This window comes from Netta rufina (genome assembly GCF_964035555.1).
Source record: "Netta rufina genome assembly, chromosome: 3".
NCBI lineage: Eukaryota > Metazoa > Chordata > Aves > Anseriformes > Anatidae > Netta > Netta rufina.
This window is the reverse complement of record NC_140125.1, coordinates 96,392,921-96,410,422: the sequence shown is the minus strand read 5'-3', so window position 1 is coordinate 96,410,422 and position 17,502 is coordinate 96,392,921. Positions and strand designations below refer to the sequence as shown.

At 37.8% G+C, this 17,502-nt stretch overlaps 1 protein-coding gene across 5 annotated transcripts in view; it reads left to right on the top strand.

Moving 5' to 3' along the window:
- Positions 1–17,502, top strand: part of MLIP (muscular LMNA interacting protein) — a 117,059-nt gene that overhangs the window by 30,996 nt on the left and 68,561 nt on the right. For all 5 annotated transcript variants that reach the window (XM_084283450.1, XM_084283449.1, XM_084283448.1 and 2 more), the window contains exons 2-3: positions 14,506–14,664; positions 16,729–17,094. In XM_084283450.1, the coding sequence (XP_084139576.1) occupies positions 14,506–14,664; positions 16,729–17,094 (525 nt within the window). The remainder of the gene's footprint in view (positions 1–14,505; positions 14,665–16,728; positions 17,095–17,502) is intronic.

The window sequence follows — 17,502 nt, the reverse complement described above, 5'->3', positions numbered from 1 at the left end:
ATGGCAGGGGGTTGGAACTAGGTGATCTTTGGGGTCCCTTACAATCCAGGCCATTCTGTGATTCTGTGATGATGAACCCCACAGTACAGACACCTCACCTGCAGTCTTCTGACTTGTTTGTGAACTTCAGGTGGTGCTGTGGGTCACTACTGCCTCTGATAGAAGGCAGGTGCCGATGAGCGTTGCAGAGCAAAAGGTGTTCTCGCAAATCTACCTGAAGTTCTGTGGTTGTCCATCGAATGTACATCCTCCACCCAAGTCCTCAGCTTCAGGATTTTTGTGCTGATTGTTTTCCCTGACCCTGGAAGGTCATATCACCACCATTACATTCAATGAGTAGGTGTGACGTTTCTGGCTAGGAGAAAACTTTTTCTGAAGGAAAGTTTCAACTTTTGGCAGTTTGTTCTGTGATGCTAATTGAGGATGACATCTTTCAAAGTTTGTGCTGAAAATTGTGTCTAAGAAAGAGAAAGCCGAAAATAGTTAATTAGCTGATAGGTGGGGCTTTCATTAGCACTGTAGGAAACTTGGAGTATGTTTCCATCTTGGTCTTCAAAGAGAGACATATTCAAAACTATTCTGTCCATCCTTCTCACTGTTTCCACTAGTCAGTCCTTCCTGGATTCAAGGAACCTTCCAGATTAAAAGTGACTAAAACCAAATATGTTCTGTTAAAGGATTTTGTTCAAGCAAACTGACTTATGCAGAAGAAAATACTTAAATTAAAAATTCCTGGTCCACTTCAGGACTGCAAGGGAGATGAGATTTCCTATGTATAATGGCAATACAGAGTCAGCTGAGGCAATACTACATGCAACAAGCATAGTGTTTGGCTTCTTCTACTGAAATTAAGGCAACATTTTAAATGAATGAAATGTTACCAGCTACCAGTATATCTGGTAATTTCCTACAAGGATCTTTTCTGGGAAGCAGAGAAAAAATACCTCTTGTACCTCTTGGTACAAGAGGGCTTTTAAGCCACTTCCAAAAATAACTTGTTTCATTTCCTTAACTTTCCAACTTTTTTCTCACTGCCAACTTCTGGCTAGTTAACAAAGAAGACCTAATAGTCAGGGCAGATGCAAAATCAGAGAGTGGAGCTGTAGGACATGTACCACATGAAGTAACTGCCTTTTTGACAGACTGCATTTGTCACATAATATATTTCCTTTAAAAGTTAGAGAAAGGGCATTTCAGAGAAGAGGACTGATCCTGCAGGCACGTGTGCTTTGTGTTTTTCCTGGAGTGGCTGAGCTCTTCCACTGAGCTGCAGCCTCTGCTGCAATCAAAATGTTAACTGGGTAATATTTGAAAGACTGAGCTTCTAATCACTTTTTTTTTTTTTTTTTTTTTTTTTCCCCCCTCCCTTGATGAACCAGAAGGAAAATGAAAAGACAGAATTTGACAGAAATAGTACACTGACAACCTTTTCTTAAATACACACACACACACACATATATATATATATATAAGAAATATATATGTAGAAGATAACCTGAAGCTTTAGTAAAAAGCATGCATAACTACAGTTACATTGCATTGCAGTGGGACTTACAGTGCTAAGGTTTTTAAACTTTATTTTTTTTTAGTTTGAACCTGGATATGTTTCTATATTTGTAAACCTCTGAAACTGCTCACGAAGCATTGATTATGAAGCTTTTAGATTGCACATTGCTTTGTGCATACAGATGTGAAAACATTGTTTAAAAATGTTTGTGATTTCTTAATATTATTCACAGGAGTTATGTAGTCTCTGGGATAAAGTATGCTAGCAAGTTATTTGCTGAAATGTAAGAGGGAGAGTTTTATTAAGTCCAAATCTGTTTATGATCTGTAAATCTTCCAACTTGTCCAAACATTGGATGAGAAAGTAATACATGAGCTATAGGGTCTTTCTTGTAGAATTTAAATGAAGAATCTGTATTTGATGGCTCATTTAAGGATCTCTGTTAGTAGAAGTTGAAACTTTAAATAATATCTCAAAACAACAAATGGATAACTGAAACACTTCAAGTTTTTTAACTTTTAAATTAACTTCCTCATTTATATAATTTGAATTGCCATATTCATTTCCCTCTGAAATGCAGTTTTCAGGACATGGAGGAAAAATAGAAAGCAATCTCTGTTGGTAACAAACTGTGCATATATAATGTTATTTTCCAGCACATTTGAAGTTGAGTCTAACTTGAAGTTGAGTCTGTGGTATTGAATCAAACTCTTGTGAGCATGCTGATAAATGTTACTTCTCTATTACTAATAATGACAGAAATAACATTTAGTTGGCATCCAAGATATATTTATGTCCTTTTCAAAGCTAAGACATCATCGAGAAATCACATCAATTTCCGCTCAGTTCCTAGGTAAAATTTTACTTATTTCAAGTAACTCTCAGCAAAGAACTGTCCAAAGTGATAAAAATAAAAATCAGCATGCCATCTGAAGCCTTGCAGGACTTTCCTCAATCCAGGCATTTTAGAATATAGCAGTAAGCAAGAAATGTTCTCCTTGGATTTGCTGGCTCTGCCCTTAGGAGACTGCAGAGTCACCCATCTGAGACAAAAGGAAGAGAGATCTTTTTCAGATGCTACAATAGAATGTAAAACTTACAATTTGAAGCATGGGGCATGTGTCTTTACTTTTAGCCTAATCAAAAACATAATACAAGATAAACGTGACTTAACAACACTTAAAAAATATCAAAATGCTAAACTGCCGGACAAGAGGAGAAAGAAAACATCCCATGTCATTTATGTTAATTATGTCTGCTAATGGTAACAGCTTGAAGGTAACTACTTTTCCCTGGTGATGAAGGTAGTTTAAGGATCTGTGTGGAACATCTCAGGACTGCTGCCAGAATCAGCCTTGGTAGTACTAAGTTTATTTTCAAGTATTATAGAAAACATGGATTTTGATATGCTTTAAGGTAATTGAAATGTTAAATCTCCCAAAATGCAGTTTTGGCTATAAACTAACTCAATTGCTTCTTTAATCTAAAGCTATGATTATTATATTCATATCTTCCTTTGATTGCTTAGAATGAAGGTGCAACATGAAGTAAAAATGAGTATGAACAAATCTGTTGAATCTACACCCTGTCACTATATGAAAAACAGTTTTATATTACATCACCACATCTATTCTTATGCTACATGTTTCTGAAGAAAATATTGCTGGGATGTAAAAGCCAATGTACAGACTTATTTTCATTAAAATTAAATCACCTCCCCCTTTTATAATGCAATGACCTTTTTGATTAGTTCATAGTGTCTATAGAGACATTCTTATTTATATGTTTTCATTTGAAAATATAAAGTATATTTTGGAAGATAACATTGACAAAGTTTTGCTCAAATCTGGGAGATTCTCTGGCATCAGTAGCATACTTTCAAGCCCAAAACCTGGATACACTGTTTTCTCACTTCTCTCAAGGTCTGCTTCAGACGTTGCAAACTCTACAGGTGATAACTTAAAGGTAGTTTGCAAACTGAAAATATAAAAGACAGTGTCTGAGAAGCGAAGCTGATTTATAAAGACAAATAGAGGAAGGAAAATGTCATTGGTCAGGTGTGTTGGCCAGATGTGTTAATAAATGCTGTAATACAAGATGAGTTAGTTGACACTGGAATATAAGGCCAAGAGCATAAAGCTAGACAGAAGAAAAACCTGATTATGAGAGTAAACGGCATCATTTATCTCTCTGTTCTGGCAGCAATATGAATTGCAAGGCAAAATCAGAACTTTACTTTGGGTAAAGATAGCAATCTGCATGGGATCATCCTAGCTGTGAAGGGCTTCTTGGCTGGACTCATAGAGGAACCTTGATAGATGCCATATTTCATCCCTGAGCAAGAAAATCAAACAAGCAAAAGTTCTTCTAAGTTAAGGCTAACACATGTTAATTAGGCATATTTTCATCACCAGAAGTAGTCAAATAGTGTAAGGTGGATGTAACATATTTGCAAACACTTGGTGAAGACTGAAGTTGTGGTTAGCCATGGATTTCTAGAACATTTTAGAGCCTACAAGGTTGCAGGCAGTTGATCAGGGCTGCCCAAGAAGCCTGAGGCAGAGCAGAGCATAGAAATCAGTTTGCAACCTGCCTGGGTTTGTTAGCTAAATAAATTATGTTTGTTCTTGGTACAAAATGTACAGTCTGCTGTAGAGAATCTACATTCTTTTTCCTACACTCTAAAATATCTGAGGAATGGTGCATGACTATTCAGCTGAATGATTATGCCAATGTACAAAACTCAAAATATTTTTTCTTAGTGAAACAAAGTCAAGTTTGTAAAATGACAACCCTTCACACAAGCTCTTTTGTTGGAAAAAAAAAATCAAAATAAACTGACTTAATTGGAACAAGTGTAGCTATTCTTCCAAATAGATAAAGTCAGATGAAAATGACCCTGGCACAGCTAAACACGCAGTATTCTTGACATCTGGGAAAGCTGATGTTAAATGTTTAAAGACAGCTGCTTTTTAATGATTAGCACTGAGAAGAAAACAAAATCCTAAGTATACCATCCTCTTCTGTGAACGTGTGGAAGAAGCAAGCATCTGTTCAGCTTTACCTTCGTACATGTTTGTAGCTGAGACCCTGAATAATCACGCTTTGTAGCCAGCATTCTTCTGGGCCCACACAGGCCTACTCAGAAAATAGCTAGTTAAAAGGACCTCTGAAAATCGCTACTGAGAAGAGGAAAATATGAGCTCTTCAGTTTTGTCACATGCATTTCTTCACTGCTTTTTGAAGTTCCTTTTTTATTTTTCTCCAAGCTGTGTTATGGACAGCAGACTGGGGAAGGAGACAGTCAAATTACCAGCCCAGTGAGTTTTATTAGCAAAGGACAGGTAAGAATGCTTGTAGATAGGCTCATGGTGATTGTGATTGTTTGATAAATTATTTGCACAGGTGACTGAGAGTGTGGTGTGGCTTCTGACATAAAGCCTATTGCTGATTATACATGATGAAATTATCAATTTTTTAATGATCAAAATACCAACTGCCTCCACCTATGATTGGTTAAAAATTTAAAAAGAAAATTTAGTGTCTGAAGGTCCAAAACAGGCTTTGTATCCTTATTTTACCATCAGAGATAACACCTCTGTTTGATTCCTTATGGAAAGGAGCTGAGGCATTCAGGCTAACTGGTATTATAAGGCTTTCGCTGCTGCCTCCTGGAATGGCAGCAGGTGAACTAGAATTCCTCAGTCTGGTCATATGAGAGTGGGTAAAGACTAAGGTTTTAATTTACACTTTATGAAGTCTGTGAAACCATCACTTTTTAAACTTATTATTACTATAATTGAATTTTAATTTCTATTTATTTTTAACTATTTTTCTGGCTGACCAAAAACCTGACAAATCCAGGTGCTGGATGGCCTTATGGATCTGGAAAATCATTTTTAAGAGTATGTCATGATCAACCACTGAGAAAACTTTACAATGTTAAAGCCATACTATTCTCTGTCATTGATATGTGCATGCCAGATGCATTTCTTTTGAAAATTTAAGCTCTATAGCTCTACATGTTTCCTTATACACTTTGGAACCCTGCTCCAAAAGTGTAACACCTTAGCAAAAGGAATGCCTAGACACAAGATATCGTGGTTTGGGAAGGGATCTATTGAAAATGTCATGCTTCAGAGATTTAAAATAAATGAAAATGAAAGTTTAGTAATAAGGGCAGAGTCTGAACACAGGAGACAACTTGATAGAATCTGTGTTGCCAAGAACAAATCGCATCAACCTTTTCTTTTCCCCTGTCAGATCAATTATCTTTAAATGATAAGTTAGCTTCCAATTAAACCCAACTTGGTCAAAACATTTTAACCCTCAAAAAACCCTTACACCTTGCAGATTTCAAAAATTAAAAAAAAAAAAAATAAACAAATCTGAAAAAGCTATCCAAAAATTAGACATAATTCTACCATTGTTTAGCTAATAGAAGTAACAGAGAGGGAAAAAAGAGGAAAAGGAAACTTTTGGTGAAGAAAAGCTCCAGATGGAGCATTTGGGGGTGGCAGACAATGACAGGAGCTATTAATCTCAGGCAGAGAGAAGAGGCATATCCAAGTCACCCAGAGACAGGTGGTCAAAGTTGGATGATAAGGGTGTTTAGGCTCTGAAGTATTATGGATAGAACAGTAACGAGACTGTTGGTGCTATTGTGTATGCTGAAATACTGCTAAAGTGGTCTTGCTAAAAGAGATTGGCAGAGAAGCATGGAGAGACCCGTCATCCAACACATCCTCATCAGAGTCCAGGAGGGATTTCACACACAGCTTCTAACTTGGAGCCATTTAAAGGACACCTGCAAAACTTAGCTGTTAAATAGGGTTGTAACAGCTGTGTATAAACAAAGCAGGAAAGCAGTTCTTCAAAAGTGAGCAGAAACATTACAAAGGTGGAAAATGCTCAATCTTACCTGTTGTGTCCAAATTACTACCAAGCCTCAAGGGTAGGGTTGAAGACCAGATACCAGACCTGGTACAGCTTATGCAAACTCGAGAAATATATATAGTGCTGCAAGAGTCTGTAGGTAATCTAATTGAAGCATGAGCTGTCTAATCATACAGTTATTATGTTGTTAATTCCCTTTTCCTTGACAGGGGGGTAGTTCGGAGGAGGCATTTACCACAAGCAATGTTTATCAGAATACATTTTATTACTCCAGTTATTACCGTCAATAGAAGGAGGTTGGTAATGTAATAATAATTAATAAGAATCGTGAGGCTGTTTTTATTAATAGCAGGTGGCTGTTCACATGTCGCCTTTACCTGCTCAGCTGTGTCTCTGGTACACTTGCACGCTCATTCAAGGCTATCCAGCTGGAGATGCAGCTGCGAGGGCAACCTTTTGTGCAGGTGTAGAAGGTTGTTCTATGCCCTTGGCTTCTAGGTGAGGTCATGAAGTTACTCCAGGGGACCTTTGTTTCTTCTTTTGTGTGTATAACCCCCCAGTCTTTGTCCACATAGCATTCCATGGCCTGCTGGGATGAGGTCAAAATTACCCAACTTGTTCACTGTTGATGTGACAAGTGTGTGCTGGTGGCCTTGGGCAGGCTGGACTGACTCTTGGTATTCTGAATGCATCAGTTCTTGTTCATTCAACAGGACCACTAATCCTCTGAGGCTGTCATTTTGGGAGGGACTTTCATGCAATAACTTTCGTACCTACCATCTCTTCAACCTACTGCACCTTCCCCCCCCCCCCCCCCATCAGACCGTTTACACAAATGAACACAAATTCACATGTGCACAGGGCTTTTATGTCAATTACTGGTCCAGTTACAGTGATATCCACAGTTAAAGTTCAAGTGTTCTAATTAGTGGAGGTCATTACTAATAATGATATGACATAATTAAAACCTACATACACTAACTTTCTCCTTTTATACTTTTTTTTTTTTTTTCTCTCTATGTGTTATGACAAACAGTGGGGATTTCTAGTTGTTTGCAGGGAGGTGCATGATGTTAATGGTGGAGTTTACTTCCTCTGTGCATTTAATCCACTTTGATTTATTTTTATATGTTTGCTAACGTACATGTTATGTGTTTATTTTGTCATTTATCTTTCTTCACTGGCCAGCAAATGCTGTTATATCCAAACTTTACTGTATGTGCTATGTTTATATATATATATAAAGCTGGATACTGCTTCTTTGTTTCCTTTGTTACCCTTAATATCAGTACACAAGACCGCATTCCTGTAGTGAGCAATAACTTATTATTAATGGTTTATACTTGTAGCCCTCGGGCCCCTATCCTGTACTTGTGCTTTCAAGGCTTCTGCTATTATCTTGTGCTTGTATTTTTGGAAGGTTCTGTTAAAATCCCCTGTTTTTCTTCAACAGCCTTCAAGCTATGGTTTCTGATAACATAACACCTGTTTTATTAACACACATATTCTGTTTATGGAGTCACCGAATAGTTCACTGTACAAAGATAATGGTCCATTAGAAGACACAGGATCCACACAGACACTGATGTGATACTGGGCAGCACCTGCTATCAAAATGTATTGCTTCCAATGACATCTCTGGTGTGTTACTGAAGTCGTGCTGCAACATCTCTTTGTAAGGAAAACTGCTAAGGTGCTTGTTGGTGGTGGCAGCACCAGATGGGCTCCTCTGGGCTTGGTCCTCCCATGGTAGTGATGGCAGGATGGACAGGGTCCAGCAGTGTGGTGGGGAAACTTCACCATGTGTAGGTGAGGTTCAATGCTGGCTGGAATCTCTCCAGCCCCCATCTGCTCAGACACCTCTAGGAATTGAAGCGCAGGTGGCTGATGCATGCTACTGTAAAACTGAAGTCCCTTGTTAACATCATCCACCAAGACTGATCTGTCAGCTCTCACAGATATAAGGAGGGATTTGGATCTATTCCCAAAGCTTGACTTGAAAATGACACCTGCTTTTAGAAACAACTTTTGGGAGAAGAAAATAAGGACAATTATGTCATACACATTAGTGAGACTGTGCCCAAAGACTTCTGTGAGGATGACAGCAGCACTCTGGGACTCAACAGATTCCTAGGACAGCAGAAATTGCAAGAAATTTTTATAACAGCAAATACCATCAGTTCAGGCTAACTTTAAATTTCTTACTGAATAATTGAGGTGAGAACTTCAATTTTTGTGACGTTATTCACAGAAAGACTGAAAAAGTGAGTTCTGTTGTGCCTCACTGCTGCTATACTAATGTGATTAAGCAGGCTGCAGACTTTTTGTTGGGAAGGAGAAGTATCATGGCATTGTACAAGCACATAAGAGTATCAGTGTGTGTGAATGTCTCTGTGTGTGGATACTAGTATGGATACTCTTCACAAAAAGTCATACACCCTAAGAACTTGTAAGAATCTTTGTTCAGGTGCAGGTATTTTTGTGTCTCTAGAGGCACTGGACTTGGTCTGAAGCCTCCCATTTCTAAGTGTGTCTTCTGACTGCTAAGGTTTTTGATAACCAGTGCACGTACATGCCAGACAGCACCAGGTTTTTACAATTTTCTTTTGCAATCAGCTTTTAAACTTTTTCATTCTACTTTTGTCAGTTCCTGAATGTCTTCTATGCAAGACCAGATGGCAAGTCTAGCCATACTATAAAAACCTGTGCAAAAATCAGAGAGACAACATTTCTGGGTCATTTCTGATTGATCTATACAATGAAATGAATGCAGGACAGACAGAAGGGAACAGTGGTAATATGCTGAAACGGTAGCTGTGTGCAGTCTGGTGTGGGACTGCCTACCTGGAGCTTTCTGTATAGATGAGGGACTAGAGCATCTTGGGGTGCTACAACAGAGGTGTTTTTAGCTTGGAAGATGTTGCTTCCTAGCTGTTTTAGGAGACTGGCACAAGTAAGGGCTTTAAGGATGTCAGTGGTACATAAAATATGACTTGGAGATGCAGGTTGCCTTGAGGTCCAATGTCACCATTTAATCAAACCGCATTTAATTACATTAATTAAATGTAACAGGCAAGTTATATTACTCCCCTTTTGCAACAGAGGAAATTAAAGGTTATCTTTACTTACTTTTCATTTTGTTCAGCTGTATCTGTGTAGACCAGTATGAAAGAGTAATTACAGTTGTATAAATTCTGCCAGGCTGAAAAGCTAATTAAAATTATTACTGAAAAGAAACATTTCAGCTGAATGAACTCTTGCATTGTGAATAATAAATGACAATTTTATACTATTAGTCATTTGTTCTTTCTAGTGTTTTTCATGCATTAATTTTCAAAAGATATTCATCTGCATGTGAGTTTTAGTGTGTGCTGCTATACTGAGGGAAGCTAAGTGTTTTGTTGAAGGTGATACAATAAGTACATATATAGCAGAGCTAGGAAATGGTGTGGGGAACTTCTTGGACCACAGCTGTCAATGGGAATTTTGGCACAAACTTCATCGGGGCTGAAATTTCACCCCAGACTTCTGGAATGGCTTTAGCTTTTCCCCTGAAGTTTCACAGATACGAAGTTGGTGTTCAGATGATCATCTGCTGCTGTTTGTAAAAGGTTTCAGATAAACTGGAGCTCATATTACACAATAATCAGCTAATCTGTACTGGGCAACTGATAGATACAGTAAATTAGGATAGGAAAATCTGCTGAAGATTCTTACATGTCATTAAGTGATTCATTTATACCAGATTAGCCTTGTTCTCAGTCTACAGGACAGGACAATATCTGTTCTGTGGTCTGACTTTAGTCTGAACATAGAAAAAAAGTCTAAGAACAGTTTACACAAGACAGACGTTTTTGGATGGCCCATCTCCAGGTTGGGCTCACTGCTTTAGCTGTGCCTTGTGTGTGAAAGCTATATTTAGCAGGAATTTGGGGCATGTGAATTTGTGCTCTGACCAAAGCAGGACATCAGTCAACGTATTTCTATGTCATGTTGCACACATTTAGTTTTTTTTTTTTTTCCCTATTATTTATGACTATATTTTCTTTTCTGTCCTTTAAATAAATAAGCCACCTCAAAAGGAAGTAAGGAAGTACTTGATATTTCAACAGTGAGGTTTTCTCAAGGTATCATTTTATTAGTGAAATGACTTGTATTAACAAATCAGTGGAACAAGCAGTAATGTGAACCAACATATTCAATTTCACTTTAGCAATCTGTATTCCAGAAGGAAATCCTGGCAAGCAATCACTGACAATGGGACCTCAATTTAAATTACAAAATAGGCAGTGTACTGAATGCATATAGAGTATGAGAGAGAATAAATAGAAGTGTTCATTTGTCTTCATAAGGTACCCAAGACAATAAATATGTGCTCTCCAAGTAAGGACTGTAGATGCTGTGGTAATAAAAGCAATAATTAATATAATTTAATTTTCTACCCTGGGTCAGCTGTAAATTGACGGTATTAATTAAGTGACAAACCTGTTGACAACGGCAAACTGATGACATAGGAAGTCGTGGAAATCATTTAAAATAAGTTTCTCCTTTTAAAACTATTCAGCAACATATTATGCAGCTGTCTATAGCCCCCTAATGGATATTTAAAAGTTAGCTGTATTAAACTCTCTAATTTATATTCTTCAAAGAACGAAGTAACATAAAAGCATACACTTAAAGCCAAGCAATTATGACATTGTGCATAAAGTTGATTACATAATATAAACCAGAATTCATTAGTATTAAATTGAATGCACATTGCAGATGCCACCATAACTATATTGATTCAAGTGAATTAGAGCAGCAGGGAATATATGGCATTGAATTATTTCTGCTGTTATTATTGGGTCTGAAGAAAGGACGACAGTCTACAAGATTTCATAGATTTTTTTTTTATTTAGAAGATTTCATAAATATATATATATTTAATTTTATTTCTCTATTATTTACCTCTGCATGTCAGAATAGCTACCAATAGATGCAGTTAAATATTGAAGGTCCATTGTGTTCATTTCCTTTAGTTCTTCTAGGATAGAGACATCAGCAAGAGAGATACAGTAAATTAAATGAGTATATTAAGTATATGAAAAAAGTGTAAAATTCTTTCTCTACCTGAGGAAAAAAAAGTCAAAAGTAGCATGTAAAGGTTCCTTTTGCATCACATTGTCCAATTTTTACTTTTTCCTTCCTTTTTTTTTGGAAGAAATAGAAGAAATAATTGAAAACTAAAGGCCACAGTGCTAAAAGCTAAACATTTAAAAATAAAAAAGGGAGAAACTTTCTCTCTCTCTCTCTCTCTCTCTCTCTTATTTGTAGCATTACCAGTTAAAAAGTATTAAAATTTTGAAATGTAAAAGTATTTTAACTTATTTTTTTGAAATCAGAAACATTAAAACAATCACTTAAAACATATTTTTAAACAAGATTTTTTCTCTTTTGTTTTCCCTTTTGGAAATATCTGTGTTTTCTAATGAGTATTGTGATATTTGCTCATTGCCTAGGTTTCTGTGATGCAACCTAGATTGCATGACCAGTTTTACCTGCTAGGAGTTCCTGTTTTCCACTCTCTATAAGTGAATTTAAAGGGAGTGCATTTCTGCACATTGCCACACAGTATCTGGCAACATAAACCTTTCCAAAATACAGTAATTCTACTTGTTGGTTTAGTTTTCTAAACTCCATAAGAAATAGAATATACTAAGGGAATGTAAATACTGTCATGACACCTTTCAGCTGAAAAAATGTTCTAGCTTGTACATCTTTATATATGTTTTTCAACCTTAGTTTTAGCTTTCAACCCATTTTGATGATGAGTTCTATGATGTGTTTAGGCCAAATACAATAAGGTTTTCTTCATGTATCCTTTAATTTTTCCACCAAAGCAATAAAACTGGAAGTGCAGGATGAGACATGGTATAGAATTAGGGTCTGGGAATTCTGGAAATGTGCTCACAATATATCGTCGTTATTATGTAACAGTTGGGGTCTTTGTAACTTGGTTTTTCGTTCACATTTCCTCATTACAAATACAGAGATACAGTACTTGGAATTTGGCAATGCTAAAAAATTTGATTGTAATTTTCTGTAGTTCTGTTTGTGTGGTGCTAGCTATTTGCACACTTTTTTCTTTCTCTCTTCTTTTCTCTTTTATAAAGAATATTTGTTGCTCACACGAGTGCTCATAGATACAAAACAGTTGATGTCAAGTATCAAGTAAGAGCACAACAAGAAGACAAGGTAGAGAAAGGAAAATTTTGTAAAGATGGCTGAGGTAGAGTCATTAGCAGCATTTCCTGACTAGAGATGGAAGATGAAAGCACAGCCATATATCTGGTGGAAAGCAAAGGCCATCTCCAGCTAATTTCAGTGGAGATTTAGGTGCTCTGCAAGACCATAATGGGTAGTGTCAGCTGTAGGGTGACACTCACGCTAATATGATATGTGCTCCTGCATGGGTACAGGTAAACCTGCCTCTTGAAAAGCACCTTTGGGTGGTTGGATGTGTCCCTTTGCTGTGCTGCAGGGACTGGCTTTTGCTAGTTAATGTGTACGTGCTTGAATACTCGTATACTCTGTTGTATTAGGAGTAAGGACAAGGCATTTAATGTGCCAGCTATTCCTCTTTAAATATTGTGCTGCTGGTTTATGAAGAGTAGTGGTCAGGCTTGCATACCATAGCTGCTGAGAGAAAGACAGAGCCATGTTATTTCTCTCTCATGTAAAATATCACAGCTCTTGGTGTCATGGGGCATTTAGCAGTCACCCTTCTGCTACTGATTCAGGCACTCCTGTGCTTGGCCACTTGGATGGAAAAGGAGGAAGTGGAGGGAAGGAAAGTAGATGGCTCAGTCCCTGAGCCCTTGAAGCACACACCTCTAACTGGTGCAAGTCCGCAATGTAATGGAACTTACTGGCATGAGTTTGTGAATACAAAAGCCAATTTCAGAACTGATGTAGCTACCATTTACTCAGATTTTTTCACTTTCTAGGATCAAAATACCTTATTCTTTCCAAATTAGAGGTGGACACATGGAAATTCATTCTGGATGTGGCTCAGAGAACTGGGTTCTTCTCCTAAATTGTAGAGACAACAGCAAATGGTATAAATAACCTGCCTCTGGTTTACACAAGTCCTCCAGGAGACAGCTGTCAGTGGAAGTAACTAATATTTACTAATTTAATAAAAAAAAAGAAATATGTGTCTATCATTTTTAATGTCCCAGCCATAAGACTGAGTCATATGAATGTATTCATAATTCCAGTGCATAATTGCTATTTACTTATAGATGCAAATTGCAAAGAAGCATAATGAGAACCATAGCTCTCCAATTTGCTTCTCTTTAAACAAACAAGCCAAAAAAAAAAAAAAAAAAAAAAAAGTGTTAAAGCAATAGTCCTGTTTTTCTGCATGATTCATTATAGTTCAAGGCTCTGCATATTAGGGTTCCTTGAAAAAGCAATTAACTTCTATAGGCTTTGAACCAGAAGTTAAAACAAAACACACACACACACAAAGCTATAAATTCCAGTTGGTGTATGTGGTTAAATGGCCCAAAGAAAATGGGGGTGAAATGCTTTCCTTGAAGCAAAATCCATCCTAGGTGTTACTCAGAATTGGCTGTATTTGTATTAAGAAATGTAAACATGTTTTAGTTTCTTCTAGCAGAGGTTTTCAAATTTATTATAAATTATTAAGCAAATACTCTAGGAGTTATATGATGCCCAGATACAGAATATAATTACTTTGTCATTCTACTAATGTGGAGTTGAACTAAGCAACCTTGAAATGAATTGAATATGTTTTTCTTTTTTTGTATGGAAAGTGGAAAGAATAATGAATTATTGAACAATTCTTCTCCTGTCTTCTGTGCTACACAATGAGTACATCGGTTGGTATAATCAAAGCAGATTTTTTTTTTTCTGTGAAAAAAGACCTTAAATGCATTGACTTGATATAAAACCTATTGACCAGTATAGTTAATAATAGACCTGTAAGTTATGTAGATGAAGTATTTCATGTAAGTGCTATAAGTTATTTCAGTTTAGACCAAAGTAACCTGGACAAACTGACAAAAATGTTGAACTAATTATGTGTTTTGCAGGTCACTTCTCAAGAATCTGAAACCAAACCATTGACCTTCACATTTGTGCCATCCATTGGCCGACTTCCAACTCATTTTGAGGTTGTAGATGTCTCTAAGTTCCTTGTGACTATTCCAGAAGAGCCAAAAGATCTCAGCAATCAAGAAATTATAAACAAGGTAGAGTTTTTGTTTTGTTTTGTTTTGTTTTGTTTTGTTTTGTTTTGTTTTCCATTCTTTTGAAGATTATGGAAATTTTTGTCCTGAGCATCCCTGAACTAAAGTTCTTTCCATTGAACTATGCCTTGGCTTGTGCTTGGTTTTATTTACCAACTCTACCAGAGATGCAGAGTTATTGTGCAAGAGCCTATTTTGCTGTTAGCAGAACTTACTTCGGAAGAAAATCTTTTACCATTTTGATACTCTCCTCTGTCCATCATGCAAGACTGTATTCTTGGAAGAGGAGTGAAGATTCCTTCCTGATCTTCATGAGAGCAAGGGCAGTGTGTGAGGAGTGTTATCACATGGAAATCCACCAAGAGTTGGTCACTAGATCCTGCTTTCAGCAAATGCCAGTGCTGCGGTTTCCAGCTAAGGTGCCAATCCCTTTCATAGCTGTGTACTAATGCATCAGACATAGAGCAAACATGCTTTCTTGGTTTTGAAAGCTTGTCCTCATGATTTTATGCGACAGTGAAACCAACAGCACAACATTTCTGGTTCTCCTGCCACAGTGTTTGTTATTCCTTTGCCACTTCACAACACCTACAGCCTCTTATTTTATTCCGCGCTATTTGAAAGGAAACTGGAACCCTCAAGTAAATTTGAATGCTTTGTGGTGATTTTGCTCTTGTGTAACAGCTCCTTCCCTGAGACATCAGTGGAGCTGCATTTCTTGGTGCTTTTCCACATAGCAAACTTTTCACAAGGGTTCATAGTCCTCTGACCTGACCATATGCCAGCATTTTCAGAAGCCTCTTTTACTGAAAAAGGGTCAGGCAGAGAATGGGTGTATTTGAAGACACATGCACTGAAATATTGTCCTCAAGATGTTTAACTCATTAGATATATTTCCAACCATTCAGTATTGGTTTTGCTATAAGTAGTACCCTGGGAAACGCAGAATTGAGTACTGCTGACATCTGTCACCCTGTGTTTTAATATGCTGCTAGGCAGAGAAAACTTTCCTGACAAATGATGCAGTACTGAGACCTTCATAGCATTGGACACTCTCTTTTCTGAAACACCTAGAATCTGGACAAAGTTTGAAAAAACACACAAAACCATCAACCAACCAAACACAAAATCCTCAAAACCAACCAAACAAAAAACCACTAAGGGCCTGAGTTTTAAGGTATCTCCCTGTATGTTCCAATTGTATTTCTTTTTAAAGAACTGAGCTCCAGGGACTCCTGGAGCTGCCAGTGGAAATTTGTTGTTACTACTTTCCTCAAGCAGGATGCAAATTTGAGCCCCATCTACAGGTTTTCTCTTGCAGTACACAATATTTTTATTCTTTCACTTGATTCCTTATTTAAGACAAACATATTTTACTATGGCATTTTTAATATTGTTGATTTGCATGTCATATGCCCAGGTTGCATTACTACTCCTGCTCTCATTCAGTGCATGCTTGAGAAGTTGCATATTGGAAGTGGAAATATGAACAAAAAATTTATGTCTGTGCTGAGATGCTTAAACACACAGTAAAGCTCTCTGACCTCAGATTCTCTGTCTGCCCTTTTGAGAGAATGCCTTGGATTGAAGGCCTTTGTTCCTTCATTAATATGTATAGGTTTTGTCCCAGATTTGTCTGCCAGAACCCTCTGAGGAGCATTGTCTGCTCCTGTGGATCCTGCAGTCAGGATGCCTTCCCATCGTGTCTAGCGTAGTCAGGTCTGACAGCTCATTCGGCTTGATTGCACCCTCCTTTTCAGTTCCCAACCCAGCTGCAGCACCATGCTCAGGCTGTCATTATGCTGCAAGTCCCCTGTTGCTCCCTAAGTCGCAAGGAGGCATCTCCCACAGCATTGGGAGCTTGCTGGGCATTGGGAGAGCTGGAAGCTCTCTATGGAGCAGTGCAGTAGCCTGTTTCTGTTTAGATCAAGCCCATATTCTTCATTCTCCCTCTGCACGTTTGGTAGCATAGTGTCAGCCATCGTGGCAAGCCAAAATTCCTTCTCATTTTGGGGGACACAAATAAAATGCATCTAACTGGGATCTTTCCCTTTCTATCTCTTGTAGTCTAACGTAGTTTCGAATGAGCAGTCCTTGAACAGCAGTGTCAGGCGAGACCGCGTGCCTGCCATCCATCCAGACAGCACCCAGACGGTTCTCCAGTCCCTGGAGTGTAACCCAAGCAGAGGAGAAATGCAGGAGAATGACCTTTTTAAGGCTGAGTTTATCCTGATTACGGACTCCGGTGATGAAGATGAAGCAGCCGCTGCCTCGATCAATATCCAACGGCCTTCCAATGGCTACGGTCCCATCAGCGCCCAACTGCTGGCTACATCCCACGTTTCCCCCGGCCCAGAGACAAGAAAGCCTAGTGATGGGCATCTTCCAGGTGCTGGGCTTTCCCACAGCACCGGTGATCAGCAAAAACAGCAGGTAATCTATTTCTTTTTTTTTTTTTTTTTTTTTTTTTTTTTTTTAAGTTCTTGAGATAGCTGTGACTTTCTAAATCTTTCAGGATATGGACATTGACCTTTTCTGTAAAGAATCTTGGCCAATTTATTCTTTAATTTGAAGTTTTGTTAGCCATTTCTGTAACGTTTGTATTCTATGGAGTCATCCCTACCCTTCTGACTTACTGCCTCTCCCTGTAGCATTGGTGCACAAACAAAGCAGGTCATGCAGATCTCTTATTCTTTCCTTTCTTTCCTTTAAGAGCAGCTCATCATGACAGCAGGTTAATCAGATGGTGTTAGATTCCTAGCTAGACTAAATTGGCTAAGGTCATTGAAATCAGTGGAGCCTGTAGATCATTTGAATTATTAGCACCTGACTTCCTGGGCC